Here is a 23,405-nt window from a genome sequence, read left to right on the forward strand (position 1 = left end):
CTAAATGGCATTTTCTTGGTCATTTTCGAAAATCCGAACAATTTGAAAACCCGAACTACCTGTGTTCAAAATGAGTTCGGATTTTCGACTTCTTACTGTATTTTGGACCAGTGCAAAGTAACCCCGAATAGAGGCTGAAACCGCCTTCTCCCAATTTTACTTTATTTATGACTTTAAAACGTTTCACATTTCAACTTCAACTATTGCATCAAAGTCCTATTATACACAGTAGTATTCGACGAAATTGACAACTTTGACGAAAATTCTTATACGTGATTTCTTTCAAATTTTGGCGGCCTTTACAGTGACTGTTTTCCATACCTCTACAACGACGAACCCTCCCGGTAATTAGAACTGATGTTAACCGCCAACATTATAGCCAAAATGCAGCTACGTTCTATCTTACGGTGGCAGTTGTAACTTCCTCTTTACTGTTCATGGTTTTGCCGACAGAGGACTGTGAAACTCTTTTCATATTTTGTGCAAAGTAACCTCTGATTTGCAAAGTAACTCCATCTTACGGTAGTCTATATGTTCACAATTTTCCAAACAATAGAACTATTTATTTATTTATGAAAAAAGAAATGAATTGTGAACCCCTTGTCACTTCATAACTCAAGGCCGAACCCCTCCCTGCCTTTGTAATATGTGGACGACCCCAAAGTAATGCATTCCGATATTAGAAGTATTACGCATGAAGTGTTAAAACTGTACACAGAAAAGAAAGAGTAAAAGTAAACCCATTCTTTGCATTTAATAAAACAACATAAACAGCTGCATTGTGCTATACACAGAAATGGAAAAACTGTTATTAAAATTGGTATATTTTATTCAATCATGCCATTCAAAGTATATGTACAAACCCACACTGAAGATTAGTGGCGGAGGAAACGGTTGAATTGAGTTGACTTTAGTTTAGCGTCCCGTTCAGCAGCGAGACTAACGGGCTACAACTAAAAATCTGCACAAAATGTGAGGTAAGATAAAAGCAACCAGACGACAAATGGAAACTATGTTTTATCGTTTATTTACAGTATATACATAGGCAGAAAAGAAAATGCTAATGACACATTGCTAATGGTCCGTGATCAGCTACAGTCCGCAAACGTGTTGGAATAGACGCACAGGCTGTTTGGACGCCAGTTGGGTCAATTTCTTTTAAACATTTGCGTATTCTTCTTTGAAGCTGCTGAACAGTTTTTGCCTTCCAATTATGTTTGTACACCTTGTCACTCAATTGTCCAAAAAAATCTTCGATTGGGCGGCACTGGGGCAAGTTAGTTGGATTTTTGGTTTTGGGCACAAAAGGGGTGTTTTGTGACATGAGATACTCCTGAGCCTTTCTCGCATAATGAGAGCTGGCTTTGTCAGGCCAGAAAATAAAATTATTGCCAGAATGATATTTTCGTATAAAGGGAACTAAAATCTTTTGAAGACATTGCTTCACGTACACATCTTAATTGATTGCTAACCCAATAGGCTTGAAATAAGGCTGAGACACACCTTTATCCGATACAACTATATAAAGCATCACTTTGCTTTCAAATTTCTGCTTGCCTTTATATTTTATATTAGAAGGAGTGTGTTGCTTGTCTGAGGAATAATAAATGTCATTTCCGGGCATTTGGGATTTAGAAAGGCTAATGTAACTTTCATAATCCAAAACAAACGATTTTCCTCTGTAATTTCTGACCATCCAACGACAATTTGATTTCACAGTTTTTATTTGCGTGTCTGTGTAAGATGGAGCTTTTTCCTTTTTGCATGCTTTGATTCCCATTGATTTTAATGTTTTAGATATGTATTGTTGTGAACACTTAAATGTTTTTGCTGCGTCGTTCTGACTAATGTTGTCTTACTGGTCAAACATTTCTTTAGTCTTTGTTTATTTTTACTCGTCATAATTGCTGCCTTTCGACCACTTCCTGCTTTTCTTTCTATTGTTCCGGATTTAAGTATCGCATAAATTGTTCTTTTTGGCATACCTTCAGCGGCAAAGTGTTTCACACAATATGATTTCCACAATTCGTGATGTTTTTCGTGGAAATTTACAATGCGTGCACGGAGGACTTCTTCCTTAGACGCCATTTTCTACCAGTTACTTCGCATCTGAAAGAAAGCAAACATATTGTGAATTAGACAAAGGGTGTACTATCAACATACCAAAGAATAGCGATGACTGTGTCAATAGGTTTTATTTTATGACTCCGCACATTTTGTGCAGATTTTTAGTTGTAACCCGTTATATGAGACGTGGACCTATTGATTAACGTGGAATCCGAACCACATGAGCTCCTGCCGGGAATCTAGCCCGGGTCTCCAACGCCAACGGCTAAGCTTAAGCCTACCCTTCTTACAGTACAGTGATATCAAAAATTGATCATGCTAATATGCAATAAATTCCATTTGTGATTCCCGATAATACGAATTTTCTTATAATTTATCACAGGTATTGTACAGCGGGGAACACTTCTAAATGGTACAGCCATATGGAGATTTACGGCTAAGGTGTACCATTTAGAAGTGTCCCCCGCTGTACAATCATGTTACAAACAACTTACTTCCCAGAAGCTCCCTTTAACTCTACATAAGATTTCAACAAATTGGTTATGTACTGAATTCTTCTTCTTTGGGGGGAATGGACTCTTTCTCGTCAGAATAAGTATCTACATTTACCTTTGCAGATACGAGTAAGAGCATTAGAAAATAAGCAGGTTGCTCGTTTTTTCTTTTATTTTATTGACCTGTTTAGCCGAATTGTTAGCGCACGCGACTTCGTAATGCGTGGTCCCCGATTCTACTCCCAATTGGCCACTAATATTTTCTGGTCATGAAAGACCGCGATGGTTCAGCGATAGAGCTCTTCGTTCCGGTGCCTATAGTCCTGATATGGTCCGAGCATGCGCCAAGTGGGCCTTGTAGCGGACAACCACCATTGCGTAGGTTTTCTTGTGTTCTCCTGTGCTCAAAAATTACTCTCTCTCTCTCTCTCTCTCTCTCTCTCTCTGCGTCAAAACAAAATCTTATTCAAATTAGTCAGTTTATTTCTATACTGCTAAAACACAATATCTAAGAGTAGGGATGCAGTTTTGCTTTCTACTGTAACTTACATATTATTTGATTTTATTTTAATCAGTCGCGGCCGGTGGATTGTGGTTTCGGGTGTAGCAGTACGAACGATAAGAGATAGAAGATATAAAGTTGACTCATTGACTAATCAGCATAACTTTAGATGCAAATGCTATGTGACATGTTAAATTAAATAAAATTCTGTTTTTACAAAAAAAAAAAAAAAAAAAAAAAAAATTTGCAGAACATTTTATCCGATTAATCACCTTAATTAATTAGTAAGTTCATTCTCCTCTCTTTGATTGGAGCAAATCTGTCTAATACATGCTGGTTGAACTCTGGTATTCTTATTGTCAGGTCTTTTTCGACGGAAAGGATAACCAATGGTGATAACCTTTCTTGGAACATTCAATTCCTTGAAAGTGTCAATTCTTTGTGTGGAAAAAAACTTTTCGTCTTTTGCTGACGCCATAGGTACAGTTAATATTAAATTCAGAAGCTTTGTAGATTCACTAAATATTTTTTCTAGATTACTGCGAACGATTCATTCTAGCAAACTGAGTCCCTTGACAGTGATCCGAATTCCTCTTCAGCGTTGACTGAAGAGAGTTTGTAGCAGAGATTAGTGTTATAAAAAAATGTACATTGAACACTTTATTCACAGTTTATCCAGGAAAATTTAAAATAAATTGAGAAAATGTATCTCGTGCAAACAACATTACTGCCATAAGATATCCTGTAAATTTAAACTGGATTTTTTTTTTCGAACATTCTCCTGAATTGCCCTTTGCTTGTTTTCGTCTAAGCCTTAATTGCAAATTTTTCCTCAGTTGAAAGTTGGTCAGTGTTTTTTGTAAGTTATTTACAGAAGTCATGGTATACAATTCATTCAGAATTTGTAGGTTATTTACAGAATTAAAGCACACAATAAAATTAAACCTAATAATTAAAAACCAAAACAGCTGATACAATATAGGTACTGGTATATGAATTCCGAATGTCACATATTCATACATCAGTACACACACATGTGCGTAAAAGAAAAAAAAACACATTCCTAATCATCAGTCTTGGTTGTTACGCAATGCACGATGAACACAATATATTTTCACATGAGGCGAAACAATGCGTACCAATGTGATATGTTCTGGAAAGGAAACCTCGAAACCCGCCAGATGAAATATCAGCATGTAACAGAATCCAAAAATCAAAGAACATCAAAACAAACAGCACTGCCAGTTCTACACCCAGAAATGTTAACTGGGAGGGGTCCAAAGTATTTGAGGGAGGTCCAATACGTCTACATAATATGGAACCTGTCTTATGCTGCACCCGAAAAAACGATAAGTAATTCTTACTTACTGTCATCTATATTTTTAGAAAAAATGATAGAACGATTATTTTTATAAGAAAAGAAGAGTACATGATGAGGCGTAAAATAAAATATTTAGCCTACATCAATCGTTTCTCTGTTAAACAAGTATAGTTCGTTAAGAAGGTCTACAAATGTTAGTCAAGTTTCGAAATTTGTGGGAGGTTCGGACCCGGTGGACCCTTTCGTGGCTACGCCCCTGAGCATTGCTAACTAGTCCCAAATTCAATGTGGCGTTCCCCATCATACAGTTTTATGTGAAATTATCAAGAGTATAAAATATACTTATTTTATAAAAGTAATATGTTTATACTAAAATACTATCCGCAGAGGGGGGGGGAGCGATTCTACATACTGACTTATTAATATTTGATTCACAAATTACTGTAGAAGAAGCCTTCATTATCAATACAACCTATGAATTAACTTGTAAATGCGGCTCTACTTTCATTTGTTTTCTCCCCTGTCAGATATTTTCTTTCTTATTTTGTAATTCTGCAATCACTTTTTTTTTAAAATTGTCATTATATTGATTTGCTTCAGTATGGTTCCGTAATTTAAAAATATGAATGCATAAAAACAAATTCCATTTGTTAATTGCTAGTGAAATAAAATTCAGAATTCTTATTTAGCGTGAAAAACCTTCTCGTTCACTGGAAACCGTGCTGTGTTGCAGAAGCATTGCAACGACCAGTCCCTTTAACTTCTGAGATAGGGAAAGGAGACTTAAGATTTGCTCCAATTGCCACGCTGAAGGAATCTGGTCGTTGTATGCTCGCTGCAACACAATTTAAATTAGAGACTCTGTGACGGATTATTTTTCGCTTTTTAAAACGGATTAACGGAACGGACAGTTACAGAAGTAAAAAATATGTTATTTAAAATGTATATATGCAAGTATTAAAAAGTATATTTCTGCTCTTTACTACTATTGATGATAATATTTTTTCTTGAAATACTTTGGTCGTTGCGCAACGCTGCAACACTGACATTAGCCGCCACTGATTTTAATACAAACGTGTAGAGATAATTAATTGAATTAAAGGCCTAGTAATTGTAGTTGACATAGTGGTTGCAATTTAGTACTGATATAAATCATTGAAATAATTATACAATTATTATTCGAAAACTTGTTCATTATTATTTTAGTTTAACATCCCATAGTTATACCCTTTAAGCTAAAGAAGACGGAAGATTAATTAATAATTGTAATGATTAATGAAGGAATTCACGAACTTACTTCGCCCGATCAAAGATGACTTGGGCTTAAAGACACCAGGCGTGTATCGTATACCCTGTGAATGCGGAAAGGCTTATATAGGACAAACAGGACGCACCATTGAACAACGTTGCAGAGAACATGAAAATTACATTAGATTATTCCATCCAGAAAAATCAGGTTTAGCTGAACACAGTTTATCAGAAGGCCATAAAGTTTTATTTAAGGATACATCCATCATTACCAAGAGCACCAGTTACTGGACCAGGATAGTAGCCGAATCTCTCGCCATAGTTCATGAACCGAACAACGTTAATAGAGACACTGGATTTCAACTCAGCCCCCTGTGGAACCCGGTCATCAGTACCACAGCAAAGAAAACGACACACAAACATTCAGATAACCCTCAGCCAATCAATAGTACGGACTACGGAACTTAGCCAGCCAATCACAGCTCCAGTTTTTCAGATTGAACCAGCCAATCAGGAACCAGCATTTTCAGCCAATCAGGAACCAGCATTTTCTCCAGCCCAGAGTATATATTACTTATATCCGCTGATCTCTACATAATTGCCCTGATGACGAGAACGATGACAGCTCTCGAAACGTTGGCCTATCCACCAGTTTTCACCTGGCTGATTGCCCGAGAAGAACTTTATAATATACGCCGCCAGGAAAGCTTCAAATCTTACTTCAAACACCTCTACGGGGAGGAAATCCTACGCAGCATATTACAACTTCAAGACCTGCGTAAGAAGAAGGCTCGAACGCTTTGTAATCTTGCCTTCCTTTTGAGATGCAGAGATCAGCACGTCATTCCTGTCTTCGCACAAATACGTTACCCACTTCACTCGCTTCGAATTAGCAAGATTATACATCGTACCAGTTTAGCTCTTGTGAAGGAACGCATTAGTTTCACCCGCTGGAAACTCGACAGATTAGATCGCAAACTTCTATCAACTCAACTCTTCCTCACTGGACACTTGACTACGGCAGACTGGGATTGGGTTGACACCAGTTCCACGGCACAAGCAGAATCACTTCTCCTCATAACTACAAGGAAACAAAGAAATTTTCACGACTACAGAGACCGATACAGGATACATCAGAGCGAAATCCAGACAGAGTCATCATCAATCTTACAGACAATCAACTAGATGAAGCCACTTCTTCACTGCTACAAAAAGGTCTGAACTTCGCTCCAGCGCCTAAGTTCATTCCGTCTACAGAAATAATTTCCAGCATTGAACAAGCTATACACTCTCTTCCAACAGCAGAAGCAGACGAAATTCGCCATGAAGTAAGTTTGGCCCTGAAAAGGGCCAGAATACCAAAACCTAATATTTCCAAAGAAGAAAGAACAGCTCTCAAAAATCTTCGCCAAGACACCAACACCACCATATTACCAGCAGACAAAGGCAATGCAACTGTACTTATGCCTACAGAAGTCTACAAGAACAAGATGTTAGAGCTACTCAATGACACGGCCTACAGACGCCTTAAGAGGGACCCTACACCTGCAGTCGAACGGAAAGTAGCAGCTCTTTTGAGAAAAGCCAGTTTACCAGATGAAACCCGCAAGGAAATCACGCCACACGGTAGTCAGCCACCCCGACTTTATGGCCTGCCAAAAATACATAAGCCTGACATCCCGATGAGACCCATCGTCAGTGCCATTGGGGGTCCAACTTACCGCCTAGCCAGGTATCTCACCTCTCTGCTTCAGCCATTAGTAGGACAGTGTGAGCATCATGTGAAAAATTCATCCGACTTCGTGAATACACTAAAAACAATACGCACAGCTCCAGGAGACCTTCTAGTCAGCTTCGATGTGGTTTCATTGTTCACCAAGGTTCCAGTTCAAGATACGTTACTCCTACTTAGTGAACACTTCACACCGGAAATTGTGGAATTATTCAGAATCACCTTAACTTCAACATACTTTCTATATGATGGACAGTACTATGAACAAACGGATGGAGTCGCCATGGGATCACCACTTTCACCAGCAGTTGCGAATTTCTTTATGGAAGATTTTGAGCAAAAAGCATTAGAACTGACACCTTTCAAGCCGTCATGTTTTTATAGATTCGTAGATGATACGTTTGTCATCTGGCCTCACGGGGAGAAGACACTGCATTTGTTCCTCGAATTTCTTAATAAACAACATAATAATATCAAGTTCACAATGGAGATTGAAAAGGACGGATGCTTGCCATTCTTGGACATTCTCATCCGCCGGAAGCCCGATGGTAGTCTCGGCCATAGCGTCTACAGGAAACCTACTCACACTGACCTCTATCTCAATGGCAACAGTTTTCATCATAAGTCACAGCGAAACACCGTCATCAGCACACTAGCACATAGAGCGAAAGACATCTCAGACGAAGAATCCCTCCCTCGGGAACTGGATCATCTGAAGAAGACGCTACTCCAGAATAATTACAAGAAGCATGATATCAGTTTGGCCCTGAAAAGGACCTTTTCTGAACAGAGGAAATCCAAAGAAGAAACTGAAGAACCATTGAGTATAGCAGTTTTACCATACACTGGACAACTTTCTGGAAAGATCTCCCGGATTCTGAAAAAACACAACATTAAGACCATACACAAGCCGCCACCAAAAATCAGGAACTTACTTCGCCCGATCAAAGATGACTTGGGCTTAAAGACACCAGGCGTGTATCGTATACCCTGTGAATGCGGAAAGGCTTATATAGGACAAACAGGACGCACCATTGAACAACGTTGCAGAGAACATGAAAATTACATTAGATTATTCCATCCAGAAAAATCAGGTTTAGCTGAACACAGTTTATCAGAAGGCCATAAAGTTTTATTTAAGGATACATCCATCATTACCAAGAGCACCAGTTACTGGACCAGGATAGTAGCCGAATCTCTCGCCATAGTTCATGAACCGAACAACGTTAATAGAGACACTGGATTTCAACTCAGCCCCCTGTGGAACCCGGTCATCAGTACCACAGCAAAGAAAACGACACACAAACATTCAGATAACCCTCAGCCAATCAATAGTACGGACTACGGAACTTAGCCAGCCAATCACAGCTCCAGTTTTTCAGATTGAACCAGCCAATCAGGAACCAGCATTTTCAGCCAATCAGGAACCAGCATTTTCTCCAGCCCAGAGTATATATTACTTATATCCGCTGATCTCTACATAATTGCCCTGATGACGAGAACGATGACAGCTCTCGAAACGTTGGCCTATCCACCAGTTTTCACCTGGCTGATTGCCCGAGAAGAACTTTATAATATAAGCATCTTTGTTGTCACACGGATAATTCTCCATTTTACAATATATTGTTTGACTAATTAACTATGTTACAATGTTTCGTTTTCGTTATCAGGTAAAATCGATAATGCGGGAAAGGTACATATTTTTGGTCAAATATATTAGACTATAGGCGACAAATGACACTTAACAGTTTTTGTAAATGAGTCCAAATGCAATCAGAATGAGCACAGAGTATAAGTCTAGTGAATTGTATCAGATTAATTACAGTAATGACATCCATTTGCCAGAAGGACACCAAGATGCTGTAACTTCACGTGTGTAGGAATCAGATCATTTACTATCGTATACTAGTAGAAAGAGTGATATAAATATTGCACCAGATCAATGACCAATATTTTTGTTGGGACTTTCTGTTGAATATGAGGAAGTACCGTACTACAAAGGGGTGCATGTAAGAGTCTGGTAAGCAGTTTAATATTTTGACGTTGGGTAGGCTCGGAGATAGGGATATAAAACCAACCTTGAACGAAATATTTGGATATAGGCCTACATATGAGCTTGCTTGAGGTATGTTATATTTGGAGGGTTGGGAGCAGGGAATTAAGGAGTCTAACATGAAAGCCATTAGTGTGTGTCATTATCCTGAAATGACTTGCACTTATTGACTAAAAGAAGGCTGTGTACTTAGCCCTGACTGAGATTAAATTTGGTTCCCCGCAAGTAGTCGGTAAGGTAAGAATGTCACGGTTGACACGAAAATAATGGCCAGTCCAGATAAGTCAACCTTATATGGAATTAATTTTGCGAACATGCAAAACAAAGATAGGGTAGATGTGAGCATAATACCAGCATTTTGCACATATATAAGTGTTTACATACCAGGTACGTTCTATTAGGTTGTTGGGTTTGCGCAGTTTGTGAGTGAGGCGGAGCATATGTAAATTATTAATTAAGGGATCCCAAATAAGTTCATAGTTTATATTATCTTAATAGAAAAAGTGTTATACCTAAGATTTGCAAGTTGAGAGAAAGGAAGGGCTAGGCCATTCATTTGCCATTAATGAAAGGTAACACTTTTGTTTTATGGAGTTCTCCCTATGACACAGAATTGTTCGAGTTGGTCAGTAACATGGTTAAATTGTGGGTTGGTAGTACAGCTGATTGTAACATCTGCAAATGCTGTGACCAGTATATTTTGTAGATCATGCAATTGTGGTTGTATATACATACATAGACAGTATATATAACAGAGGATGTAATGCGACGTCAAATAGAAACGTTGGCTTGGGATATCCTTGTCGCACCCCTTCTGAGGAAAACGGACTCACTTCTGTCAGAAACTCATTGAAACATAGCCGAGCAGTGTCCGTGCCATATGTGAACAAGCGAAGAGAAGTTTCCAGAAAGTTATACGTGCGGAGTACAGCAAATAGAAATTCATGAGAAAGGCGTTCAAACACTTTGAAAATGGATAAAAGACACTACCGTACTTTTATACCTAATGTGTACTTAAAAGTTTTTAGTCAGTCAATAAACTGGTAAAAATTTCTGTCAGCCAAAAATATGTTTATATAGCCAAAAAAGAACATAAATATTAAGAATTTGGTTTCATCGTCTGTAGAGTGACTTACGTTTTTTAAAATTATTTTAAAAAATTGTGAGTTTACAATAAAGTATAGTCACAAAATGAGCATTATACGTTAGAGATGCACTAGGACCCTGGCCGGACATATGTATTGAGAACTTCGGTCTGGTGTACTGTAAAACTGAGAATGAATTACATCTCTCGGATCTTTTCAGGCGGTTTCTAAGAATTTCAAAATTTGTCACTTCGAGAAAGAACGAAACATCTAAACCTAAAATACTCAGTTTGTGTAAGGTAGAGAAAAGTAATAACATTCGTTGTAAAATGAATAATAACATATGAACTGTTTTCTGGAATCAAATAAAAGAGTACAAAGAAGTTTTCTGTATTCTGCTTCTGTTATACTTCAGTTTACCAATTGTAAACATTGCTAAACTATACTTTTTCGAAATTAAAGTTCTGATGATATTTGTCTAACAAAATGTTATTTCTCATAATATATAATAAATATCTTAACCTTTAAATCAAAGAATATAATATTATCAGTTAGTTTCTTATAAAAGTTAAAATTATTGCTTCACAAAAATAGGATGATGTTTAATAATTTCTTATTTAGAGAATTTTACAACAATAAAGATATTAATATTTCTATGGAAGCTAATTCCTACATAAACATCGAATAAGTTATTGATAGATTTTACACTGTTGCAAATAGTAATATAGACAATACTGACCTGTTTCTGAAACGGATGTCGAAGGATTTACTAAGTTAAATTGCAGATGCAATAATAATCTTCAATGCGTTACAGCGCTGAGGTATCAGGAACATAATTTGTTACTTCTGAGAGGATTCAAACAAGTTAACGAACGTTTTTAGTTCTAATCATGGATGAAACCCAAACGCCAGCAGCCTCACCAGATCCAAGAAGAGATACAGCATTTGTCTCTCTTGAAGATGTAAGTTCCTAACCTAACCCAGTACTATCATACAAACACTAATAACAAGAAGTTTTAACTTGCCACTCTCCTGATAAAGATGAAGCCAAAACAAATTACTTCTGAGCAAAGCACTTTTGTATCAACGAAAACTGTCCTACCAGTCTTCTGATAACGCCAACTCAAATTACTTCCAAGCAAAGCATTTTTGTAACAACGAAAACTTTCAGTGGAGGTGAACACCAGAATTTTTTTCTTGATAAAATTTACTTTAGAGAGACGAAACCAGAAAAAGACAAACCATAAACCACATCTACCGAGACTACGACATATAGAAATGACCAAAGATGAAAAGCGAACATAGGAGTGAAGTTGTTCACAGATGCTGGAGAAACGAGGATATCAAGCAAACATGGCGACAAAGAAGATTTTGAGGCATTGTCTTCTAGTTCAACTTTGAGCATAGTTCTGTTAGAACTTACCAGTTGCGTAACTATTGTTATATATTGTACATATTGTATATATTGTATATATTGTATATATTGTAATTGTATATATTGTACATACGTATATTTAATGTATCATATTGTATATATGTAAATACCTAAATATTGTACATAAATGTAAGAATGTTGTAAATAGGATGTTAATATACATATATTGTCTTTTCGTATTATAGAACTTGTATATATGTAAATAAATAAAAATATTTTAAATATGTCTTTGGTAATTGTGTAACTGCTAAAAGTTGTATATCTAAGCTGTAGGTTATAGGTTATAGATCTTTCCACTCATTACATTGTGAACTTGCCGAGGAACACTATCATCCAAGGTTATCTGAAAACAGACTAAAATCAATGCGGCAATATTAACAAGATTATCCCACAATTACACGATACATTTTAAATGTGTCTGCAACTGGAAGAAATTTATTCAATAAGTAGGTCTACTACAACATAGTTAAACTACAAAGATTTATGGCAATGTTTAATGTTTCTCCATCACATCCCCTGGTTCCCAAGCTTAGTAGTGCATCCACTAAGGGGTGCAATCCACTAGCGCCAAAAAGGGGAAGTGTGCGCTCATGGTATATAATATACGGTATACCACGAGCGCACAACATCCGATGCTGTGTTGCCACATTTTTATTTTTGACAAATATAGATAGGAGGTTAGGTTCTTTTTTGTTGCATAAAGAGCAAATTATCAAATATAAAAGATGTTTATTATAACGCAACTAATGCATTTGTTTGAAATTAAATTGTTAAAGCTAAATAGATATCCAATAACTTTAAAGAATTGTAGAAAATAGTAACTTTCCCCGATGAATTGAAGGTATCCATGGGCCTCTAGATGAACTCCTTCCTTCTGAGATCATTCTTTCTTCACTCATTCTAATGACATCCTTGGATAGAAACTGTTTTTTCAGGAATTTGTACGAGACAAGGTGTAGTCTCAGAAACGAGATGACGCATGCACACTGAAATTCGAGACGAAAATATGGCCCTTGAAAAGCATCGTCTCAAAAAAGCATAGTCTAATTTTTAAAATTATTTTGAAAAGTATTCATTCAAAAAGATCAATTTGTCTTGTAACCAACACCATACTTTAAAAGGGTAGAGAAAACCTAATCTTAATAGTTAATATTTCGAAAACAAGTTTTATTCATTATTGTATAGCTAAAGATAGTGAGGTGTGGATACGTTATATGATATGTGTTTAAGTTCTATTACTATTATTTAAAATATTATCGATATACAGTTGGGTGTCTGAGCAAACCATTGATTGAATTCTGTGTATGCCAGAGGTATACAAGTTAGTGTGTATATAAGCTTGGAATTTCATTTACCCGGGGCATTTTATATCCAGAACTATTATTTGGTTAGTTTGGAAGTCTTCTCAGTACCGATATTATGTGAAGTGTAGGCCTAGAGCTTAACGCGGAATCTGAACCACATGAACTAACACTGGGAATCGAACGTGGGTCGTATGCTAGCCGCATAGCCACGAGCCGCTCTGTGTCGATATCAAATGTATATACACCAATACACTAAGAGTATACCTATTGATTATAAGCGGTATTGTACAATCCGCGGCAAAAAACCTGCAACATGAGGATGTAAGTTTATTGTGAAACTACATTTAACAGCACAGGGAATGAACATAACGTCTAAATGGAACGAATCACGCCAAGATAAACCTCGGCCTCCTCCCGTGCACACTTATTTTGGAGCAAAATACTTTGTCATTTCACAATAAACTTATATGCTCATGTTGCAGGTTTTTTGCCGCGGATTGTACGAGCTGGCATAGCTACTTGTGACATTCACATCGAACTTATTTACATAAAACAATCTGACATTTGCATCTGAAATAACTTATGCATTCGAATCTTTGGTAATTATCAATCTCATCCCCATTTTTTCTCAAAATATTTCCGAAACGGAAGAATAATATTATTCCTTTGTGTAATTTTCTAGAGAACACAACATTCACAGAACTTGTGCCCAGTGAACACAGTGCACGAAACACTCCTCGCTGAATATGGTAGTTTTGGTTTTATTGTGTTCTGTTCCCTTACGTATGCTGATATGTTATATAAGAAAAGCAGTAACCCGATTGTCACTAGTAACCTGTGCAACATGTTTTCTGTGAAGAAATTGAAACCTGCAAGATCCAAAGCTCTATTCAATGGATATGTTCACGAACTCTATCTGTCGAGTCGATCATTACATTTTCTTCTTTTCTGCGGGTTGCAACAGGGGTGGCTTTAGGATTTTAATTTTGGGTAGGCCTGCTTGCTCGTTTATGGATACCTATAAGTACACATTTGATTACAGTAGGAAATTACTTTTACAGTAGTGGTTGATGCTATTTGTTAAATAATTATCTACCATTAATATAGATAGTGGAAAATATATTTACTCTTTATTGTATCTTTTAGCGTTTATATATTTTCCAAAATTTTTTGGGTAGGCCCGTGCCTACCCGGCCTACCTGCTAAAGCCGCTACTGGCCTGCAATAACTTCTCATGATGAAGAAAGAGGAAGGTGAGATGACACGAAAGTGTCATACCATTTGGTGATTCTGGTCTTGCCGCCAGATCATATACCAAGTCAGATATATATACCAAAATAGTCCCAGTGAAACTACTCGTATTTTAATACCTCCCCTTCACTTCCGGGTAAATGTTCTTGGGAATAAAGTCTGATGATGAGGATACATACAAAGGATAAAAGTTGAAGAACGCTTACCTACGAAATTTCTAGACATGAAAATGACAAGAAAAGAACCAAATGACAAGAAGAAAGATTACAAATATATATATTGAGAGGAGAATTGTAGAAATATTATAAAATTGAGTAACTTGAGCACTTGGAAGCGTATACGGGGAAATGATAAGATTCCACTGAGGATCATAACCCGCCATAAATCCCAGTAAACCTCAAGACAATACCAACATAAAGAAGCTAATCCTTGCAGCACTTAAATATTAGCTCATACCAGAACTACATCTGCTATAATGTATACATATCTTTAACATAATCTCATGCCATTTCATAGCCACAAATGATCCGATATTTCGAAAGTACATTTAGATCACAGCCTGCCAAGTCCTGTTAATACAAAAATATTTGAGAATCTTCTCCACTGATTGGCCCACCTCACAGAGAGTGTGTGACCAATTCACAAACCACATTTGGCCCTCACCATCTGTCTTCAACAAGTATAATATGAGAATAAATCAAGAAAAAAAGATGCTGGAGTGAAAGAAGTTGGAGAGGCTTCTTCCAGAACTAGTTAGCGTAGGATGCCGGAATCGACATTTATGATGACGATGATGATGATCCTACATCCCCCTACTTAAATGCTAATGTCAACATAGGATCAAGGAATCATTTCAGTGTCTGTTCCTTGGCCTCCTTTTCCGAACTTCTGGTTTTCTTTACAATTTTGCTGGATGGTAACCTCAATTCAATCTTAAACTTCCTCCAGATCACCAGAACCAAACAGCGTCGTTTTCTACCATATTTCATGCTGATTGAGTCACCATTGAATTAAGCTGGTATTTTTATTCTTGGACATTTTCCAGTGAAAGTGAGCAAACCGACAAAATCCCTATCTGTTGGCTAGTTAAGTATTCATGGTGCTCAAGGCCTCAATGTTTGTAACTTGTCGCACAGCAATACAAATCCTTCTCACCTCACATTTAAAAAAAGAAAACAAGCAATAGCCTTTCTGTCGGTCGCAGCTTCATTTATGACGTAACCAGCAAATCTGGTTTATGGCAGACCCCTCTCTAATAAACGCCCACTACTTCATCTCAGAAGAACGTGAACCAAGCTATTCACATGCAAAACATCAGGGGACCAAGGAGAAATATCTTCAAGAAATTCAGGAGATACCGTACTAGGGGTAAGGAAGTGTGTAGCAATAGTTAGTTTAAAAAAATCATTATTCTCTCATGTAATCCAGGGGCGCACCTAGAAATTTTTGTTGGGAGGAGTCCAAGGTTTTGGGGGAGACCAATAATACAAGACACTGGGCCCTGTGAAGAATCGTTTTTAGCCCTGTATTAAGGGTTTGTCTAACGCGTGATCCTAACTTACATATTTAGTTAGTGAAGGTAGCTTTATAGGAAAATTTATACTGAAAAAGGCCAGCCTTGACTTTTCTGCAGGGTTGTCCCAACACTTTAGGAGAAATCAATATAAGCTGGAATCGGTCTCATTTACCTCGATTTCTCCTAACGTGTTTGGACAACCCTGCAAAAAGTCGAGGTTGTTTTTTTTTCGATATAAATCGTTGTTACTTCATTAATGTGTTTCTAAAGAAGGAAGAGCATCACACGTTAGTCAAACCCCTAATTCAACGCTGAGAACGACTCTGTACAGGGCCCACTATGTTTATGTAGTATAGAACGGGTGTTATTCTACAGCAGAAAAAAAAAGATAAGTAATTTTTAAGTACTGTCACCTATATTCTCACGAAAAATGATAAAATTAGATTGTTTTTATCAGAAAACAAAAACTACAGATGATAAGAAAGGTCAAATCTTTGGTCTATATCAAGTATTAATCTGTTAAACAAGTATAGTTTATTAAGAAAATGTCAAATGTATGTCTAGTTACGAAGTTTTGGGGGTGATTCGGACCCAGTGGACCTCCTCGTGGGTGCGCTCCCGATGTAACATAATGTAGGGTGTATGCCGTTAGTGCATGTAGTCCCAAGTTCGAATTCCTGTAGGAATATAGAGCTACCGGTGTTTATCTACAATCGTGAAGCAATCGAAAAGGTTTGTATGAAGAGGCAGCAAGCTTGGATTCAAAAAGTCAAAAGTAATGCTTCAAGAGTCAATGAGCTAATCACGTATCCCGCAATTGAATGTCACATAACAACCATTTGATAAAACTCCATGTTAGGTGAAAAAAATCAACAAAATTTTAAGTTTCTACAGCCCAACTATTTCAGAGCTTCGATGAATTTCGAGGAAAAGTCAATGCCCTCCTTTCCCTCTCATCGGTCGCACTTTAAAAAGTTCCGTCTTGCAGGGGCAGCTTTAGGATTTTAATTTTGGGTAGGACTCCCTCGCTTATGGATACATATACACATTTGATTGATTGATGACAGTACGAAATTACTTTTACAGTAGTGTTGATGCTTTTTGTTAAATAATTATCTACCATCTTTATTGTATCTTTTATCGTTTATATATTTTTCAAAACTTTTGGGTAGACCTGTGCCTATCCGGTTTACCCGCTAAGGCCGCCAGTGTTGTCTTGTCTACATAGGACTATGTTTCAACCTCCGTTAAACCAGCAGAGGCAGTAATGCCAACCTGAAACTTTTAAAATCCCATCTCGAGAGGCAGAAATTCCCATTTTGCTCTTGAATTTTCCACGCTATACTAAATAAAAAAATTTAACTTAATAAATCTGAGAAATGAAATTATTTTATGGCACACATTTCCTTTACTATATGAATAAACTACTCGTAAACTTTGATCTTCTACATTTATCAAGTAGTTGACAAATAACTACGTGTTTTAATTGAAAGAGACAGTTGAAAAGGTGGAGAAAAAACAAATATATTTTGTCGTTAGAATTTAGTATGTATATAATTTCGTTGTGTCATTATATTCCAGTGAACGTAAGGGTAATATAAAAACTTTACTCTCCACTCGTTTTGCGTGAACCTTATTATAAGTTGATTATTTCTCAGTTTACATTTTATTTTTTTCCGTTAATTATATTCTTTGTATTTAAAAAATACCAGAGCACAATTTACATGTCTTCAACTTTTTTCTTTTCTTTTTTCTTTCTTTCTTTTTCTTTTTTTCTTTTCTTTTTCTTTTTTTTTTCGTCGCAAGTTACTTCTGCACTAGCATGCATATTCTAGTGATCAAATTTGACAATACTGATTTCAAAATTAAAGTAGTCATTGGTCTACTCTCCGTCCATAGAGAATTTTGTTCCTTTCGATGAGAATTCCCATATTCGCAGCTAATTGCGACGAAAATTCGCTTTATTCTATTTCAAAAAATTAATTTAAAACAATCCCATTAAATGGGATTTTGCCACGGGTTGGCGTCACTGAGCAGAAGAGAATCATGTGAGATTATGAAACGGGAGTACGACAAAACGTTAATTCTTGTTTAATTATATAATATTGTAAACACATTTACATATATCAATCAATAGACGGCATCAAGATTAACAAAATGATATATGCTTCAGAGTCGATTGAAACATGTTATGCTAAACCGCGTTATCTCCACTTTATCAAATTTTAACAATGATATGGATAAATACGTTACCTAACGAGTTTTACACAATAAAGTTTTAATCATAGATAGTAGGCACTTCAGAGCTAATTTTAACGAGAAAATGCATTTAGAGAGAAAAGAGACTTAACGGGGTTTAGCATAACAGGCTTCAATAAGTTTTAAAAACAAGCAAAAAAATAAATAAATAAATAAAATAAATAAAAAATGAGCTTTTATTAGCTAAAAAATACGTCCTTCATTGTCAATAATATTTGAGAGTTTTCATTTTGACGGAACAGATTTTTATTTATTTATTTGTTGTATATATGTAGCAATGCGATTCAAACAGAATATTACATGGCAAAATGCAATATATTTATTATCATAATTTACTACTGAAGGGAGCTACTTAACGAAAAACAACATATCATTGACTTTCCTTCAGGACAGAACGGTTTCCTTTCGATATCACATATACCAACAAACATTCAGTTAAGATATCTGCTCGCTCGGGACTCAACATTTCAATTTTAAGTTTATTTAGGTTCGGGTAATATTACAAACTAATCCATTACGGACTACCTACCATATTAGTGGAGATTGGTCATCGAATTGACGACAAAGATATCTTGTATACTTTGACATTGTATCACATCTGTAAATAAAGCATCTTAAGACATTTTCGAGTCGAGACGAGACTGCTTGTAAAAATGTCGACTCGTCTCGAATGTTTCGAAAATCTTTGTATAATTTTTAAAAAATTATTTCGAAGAAGCTATTCACTCAGAAACACCTACCTGCGTTGAAACCAATATCAGCATTTATTACTTTAAAAAGGTACGGAAATCGTAAACTTAATAGTTAATGTATCGACAACAAGCCTTAATTTTCATCTTATTTCTGCGGTGATGGTAGGAAGTAGCTTTAATCAGAGAATAATGGAGAACAATCATCTGACAATGTCTGTAAACTGTGACGTTCACTCACTGAAAATGGTGGATATACAGCCAGCAAAACATAACTCATTCATTATAACGTTTTTGGAACCACAAGTTCTTTATATCTTCTTCCTTTGTTCAATATAGCGTTGCCAAAAACGGAAAACTGCTGTTCCTACAGTACGATTATAAAATTGCAGTCAGAAATTAGGTGGGATTTAGAATAGGAGCTGTGAAGCCCATCACTGAACACGTTGCAGAGGTTTTGTCAGTTCTTCAGACCATGACGATGATGAGTTCAAGAAGAGTAAAACAAAATATGACGCAGAACAATTATACAAAAATATGTTGAAACACAAATTTCTAATCTTGTTGAACTTTGAAATGTCGATCAATCGAGTTTAAAAGACGCTCCAATACTGTAAGATGAAATTCCGTAAAATTAAATATGATTTAAGAGGTCTCAAAGATCATTTTTACGCCGAAAGAAAATTTAAGATAGACTATAAGTTCCTGAATGATAAATTTGATCTCTGCGAAAATAAGACGTTGGAATTGAGAGCTATTAAAGAGAAAGAAAACCATACCCGTGAGATGTCGACAGATGAGAGACTAACCATTAAATAACATATGGAAATGAAATGATGTATCATTTTACCTATTTTCGTGGAAGCGGATGAAAAGTCACTTCATTACAAAATTCTGATTCAAATTTCAGGGTCTTTCTGAATATCAACACAGTGTTATAGTGCTGACACTAACGCCAAAGAAAACAAATGCAGAAATCTCGATGGACCCTAGAGGAATTATATTAATGTATATCCAGTTTATATATATAGGGTGTTAATGAACTATACAGACAAACTGTAAGAGGTGATTTCTCACATCAAAATAGGAGAAAAAATCATAGGGACATATTGCGGAAAGTGCATAGTTTCAGAGCTAGGGCTGTCCAAAATCGCGAAAAAGCTAAATTTCAATAGGCACTACTTTGAATTCCAGAAACTGTGGATGGTGGTCCTTATCAGCGTAAAGAAAGCCACGCCTACACAATCAAAAATGCATATTTCATCAATTATCAATAGGTGTAGAGGGTATACCCTAAGGGTGTAATTCTTAGATATGGTCTTAATAGAGTTTTCAGATATACCCTGATTTCAAGAAGGGTCCAAAGTAGGCAGGAGGTAAACCTTGACAACAATGGACATCCAATGCTTCAGAGGAAAGGCAGAAGTGTTAGAAACCGGCAGCTCCATATTTTTTTGTGTTCGGAATAACGTGTGTATTTCACGTTTTCTTCATTTATAAGCGTGAAAGAAAACATCACACAATGCGTTTTCCCGAGTTCAAGAGACCGTGTTGTTGACGATCCTTAGCTCTTCCGATATCGTACCAAAGAATTTCGTGTTCACTGTTATCAAGGCTTACCGTTTGTCTACTTTGAACCAATCATAAAGTCAGAGCATATCTCAAAATTCGGTTGATGGCATGTCTGGGAATTTCACCCTGCAGAGAATACTCTGTACACCCATTGAACATTAATAAAATACGCATTTTTGGATTGCGTATGCGTGACTTCCTTTATGTCGATAAGGACTACCATCCACAGTAGAGTGTGGCGAAAATTTTTTTTTTTTTTTTTTTGGAATTTCGATTGACGGAAAAGTTGCTTCGTGTTAGTGGTAGTCAACACACAAAATGTGGATTTTTTGGCCAACTTGAATATTTTTATAGCTGCGGCTGTGCAACCCGCACGACCCTACGAATAAAATTGTGCTGCACAGCTATTTTGGTTTTGATTTTCGATTGGGCGGGTTGCGGAAAAGTTGCCTCGTGTTAGTGGTAGTCTACACAGAAAATTTGGATTTTTTGGTCAACCCTTCCTTTGTCTCATGAGACTTGAATATTTTTTATAGCTGCAACTATGCAACCCGCACAACACTACGAAGAAAATTGTACTGCACAGCTATTACTTTTGGTTGTTTTTCACACTGAAACATTGTGAGGCTGAAAATAAAACGCAAGATAAAATTGAGATGCGATATTGTTCCTATGTGGTTAAAAATTATAATCAATTACACGAAGAAATTGTATTGATGTTTTCAAATACATTATGAATATAGGTGATGAAAAATTGTTAATAAACCTTCCTTTGCAGCTCTTAGCTCGTCTTGGCACATAAACTCCGAAGCTCCCCCAGAACCGAACACGAGGAGGTGGCTGCAAATCGAGTTCCACCCGTCCACCCACTTGCTTCCGTTTTTTGGCTCATTTACATTTGATAGTCCTGCTGGGAGTCCAACTTCTGCATTTTTCTATGACATTCTAATTTTGCCCTGATAAAGCTATCTCTTCGACCCGCTGCACACACGAATATTGACGCTTCCGTAACTACTTTTCGTATCATCCTCTTCACCGCTTGCGTATGGCACGGAAAACATTTAATTTCCTCAGAAGCTGTAGCGGCCGCTCTATTTTCTTCTATCTCGCTCGAAAATAATTCTCTTGTTAATGGTGGCTCGGTAACGTCCGTTGGAAACCAATCGATCATATCTTATAATATTTAATTGCGTCTAAGTTTATTTTTGGAACAAATCGTAGACTTGATCGTTTTGTGTATCGACACTTTTTTATTTTTCTCCATCCTAAAGCTCGGGTGTCCTGGTTCCTGTCGGTGATCATGGCCAACAACAGGTTTTCCGGATAGAAAAAGTAAGCGTTGGAGGTAATCACAATATACAGCATTCTTCTTAATTCCTCTGGAAGAAAGGATGCAGATCGAGCGTAGCCACAGGTGTCACGTCCCATAGCTGAGAGAATTTTGCTTTATTTCAAATCAAACTTGTGCAAATACTTTGCTGACATACAGTGCAAGTCAACAAAGTGCTTCTTCGAGATTTTCGGAGAATGCGAGAAGCTGTCAACCATTGGGACATGACAATTGGTCCAGGCTTTTCTTCAGAACGTTTGGTGGACACAAACCTTCTGAAACGGCTCGGCAAATATCCAAAAGATGTTGCTGATCGCTATTGAAATCTTTTAATACCATTTTGTCAGGTCAAACCAGCAGCGAAAACCCCAGGCCGCTGTACTGTGTATAAAATTATGTTTCCGACTTCTTATAAAATAATGCTTAACGTGTTATTATTATAGTCGTATTTTCTATTATTGCCCAGCCGATTTCAAAATTATTTGATAGATTACTTGATTAAAATTTTCTTTATAATATAAACGGGTCTAAAAGAAATTGTTCACGATATACGTCAAAAAAGCAGCAATGTAAGGTTGATACCATATTTTTCACGCTATATATAACCATGAATTGAAACACAAACCACATACCATTTTTCGTCTAATTGATTATAATTTTTAACCACATAGGAACAATATCGCATCTCTTTTATTTTGCGTTTTATTTTCAGCTTCAGAATGTTTCAGTGTGAAAAACGACCAAAAGTTATAGCTGTGCAGTACAATTTTCTTCGTAGTGTTGTGCGGGTTGCATAGTCGCAGCTATAAAAATATTCAAGTCCTAGAGGCATAGGAAGGGGCTGACCAAAAAAATCCAAATTTTCTGTGTAGACTACCACTAACACGAGGCAACATTTCCGCAACCCGGTCGATCGAAAATCAAAACCAAAATAGCTGTGCAGCACAATTTTCTTCGTAGTGTCGTGCGGGTTGCATAGTCGCAGCTATAAAAATATTCAAGTCCAATGACGCAAAGGAAGGGGTTGACCGAAAAAATCCAAATTTTGTGTGTTTACTACTACTAACACAAGGCAACTTTTCCGCAACCCGGCCAATCGATAATCCACAGTCTCTCGAACTCGAAATAGGGCCTGTTGAAATTTGGCTTTTTCGCGATTTTGGACAGCTCTAGCTCTGAAACTATGCACTTTTCGCTATAGATTTTTATGAACTTTTTCTCTTACTGTATTTTGATGTGAGGAATCACCTCTTAAAGTTTGTCGATATATATATATATATATATATATATATATATATATATATATATATATATATATATATATATATATATATATATCGGGTGTTGCAAAATAAGTGTTACAACTCTTGGGAGGTGACTCCTGCCACTGAGACAAGAAAAAAAGTTCTCTTCAACTTTCTGCTATTGGGCATAGTTTCAGATCTACAAGGTGCCGAAAGCGTGGGAAAATGACTTTCGGACGCCAGTAGTTCGGAAACTATCCAACATAAAAAGGGCGGGTAAAAAATTCACTGAAGAAGTCATAC

General features: G+C 36.6%; 1 protein-coding gene across 1 annotated transcript; it reads left to right on the forward strand.

Moving 5' to 3' along the window:
* Window positions 1-2,900: 2,900 nt before the first annotated feature.
* On the forward strand, window positions 2,901-21,488 carry LOC145675171 (uncharacterized). Its single transcript, XM_081745543.1, has 3 exons — window positions 2,901-2,939; window positions 6,748-8,122; window positions 21,307-21,488. The coding sequence occupies exons 1-3, from the start codon at window positions 2,901-2,903 to the stop codon at window positions 21,486-21,488; spliced, it is 1,596 nt and encodes a 531-aa protein (XP_081601669.1).
* The last annotated feature ends 1,917 nt before the right edge of the window (window positions 21,489-23,405 follow it).

Source organism: Thermobia domestica, chromosome 18, assembly GCF_964235325.1.
Source record: "Thermobia domestica chromosome 18, izTheDome1.hap1.1, whole genome shotgun sequence".
Classification (NCBI taxonomy): Eukaryota; Metazoa; Arthropoda; class Insecta; order Zygentoma; family Lepismatidae; genus Thermobia; species Thermobia domestica.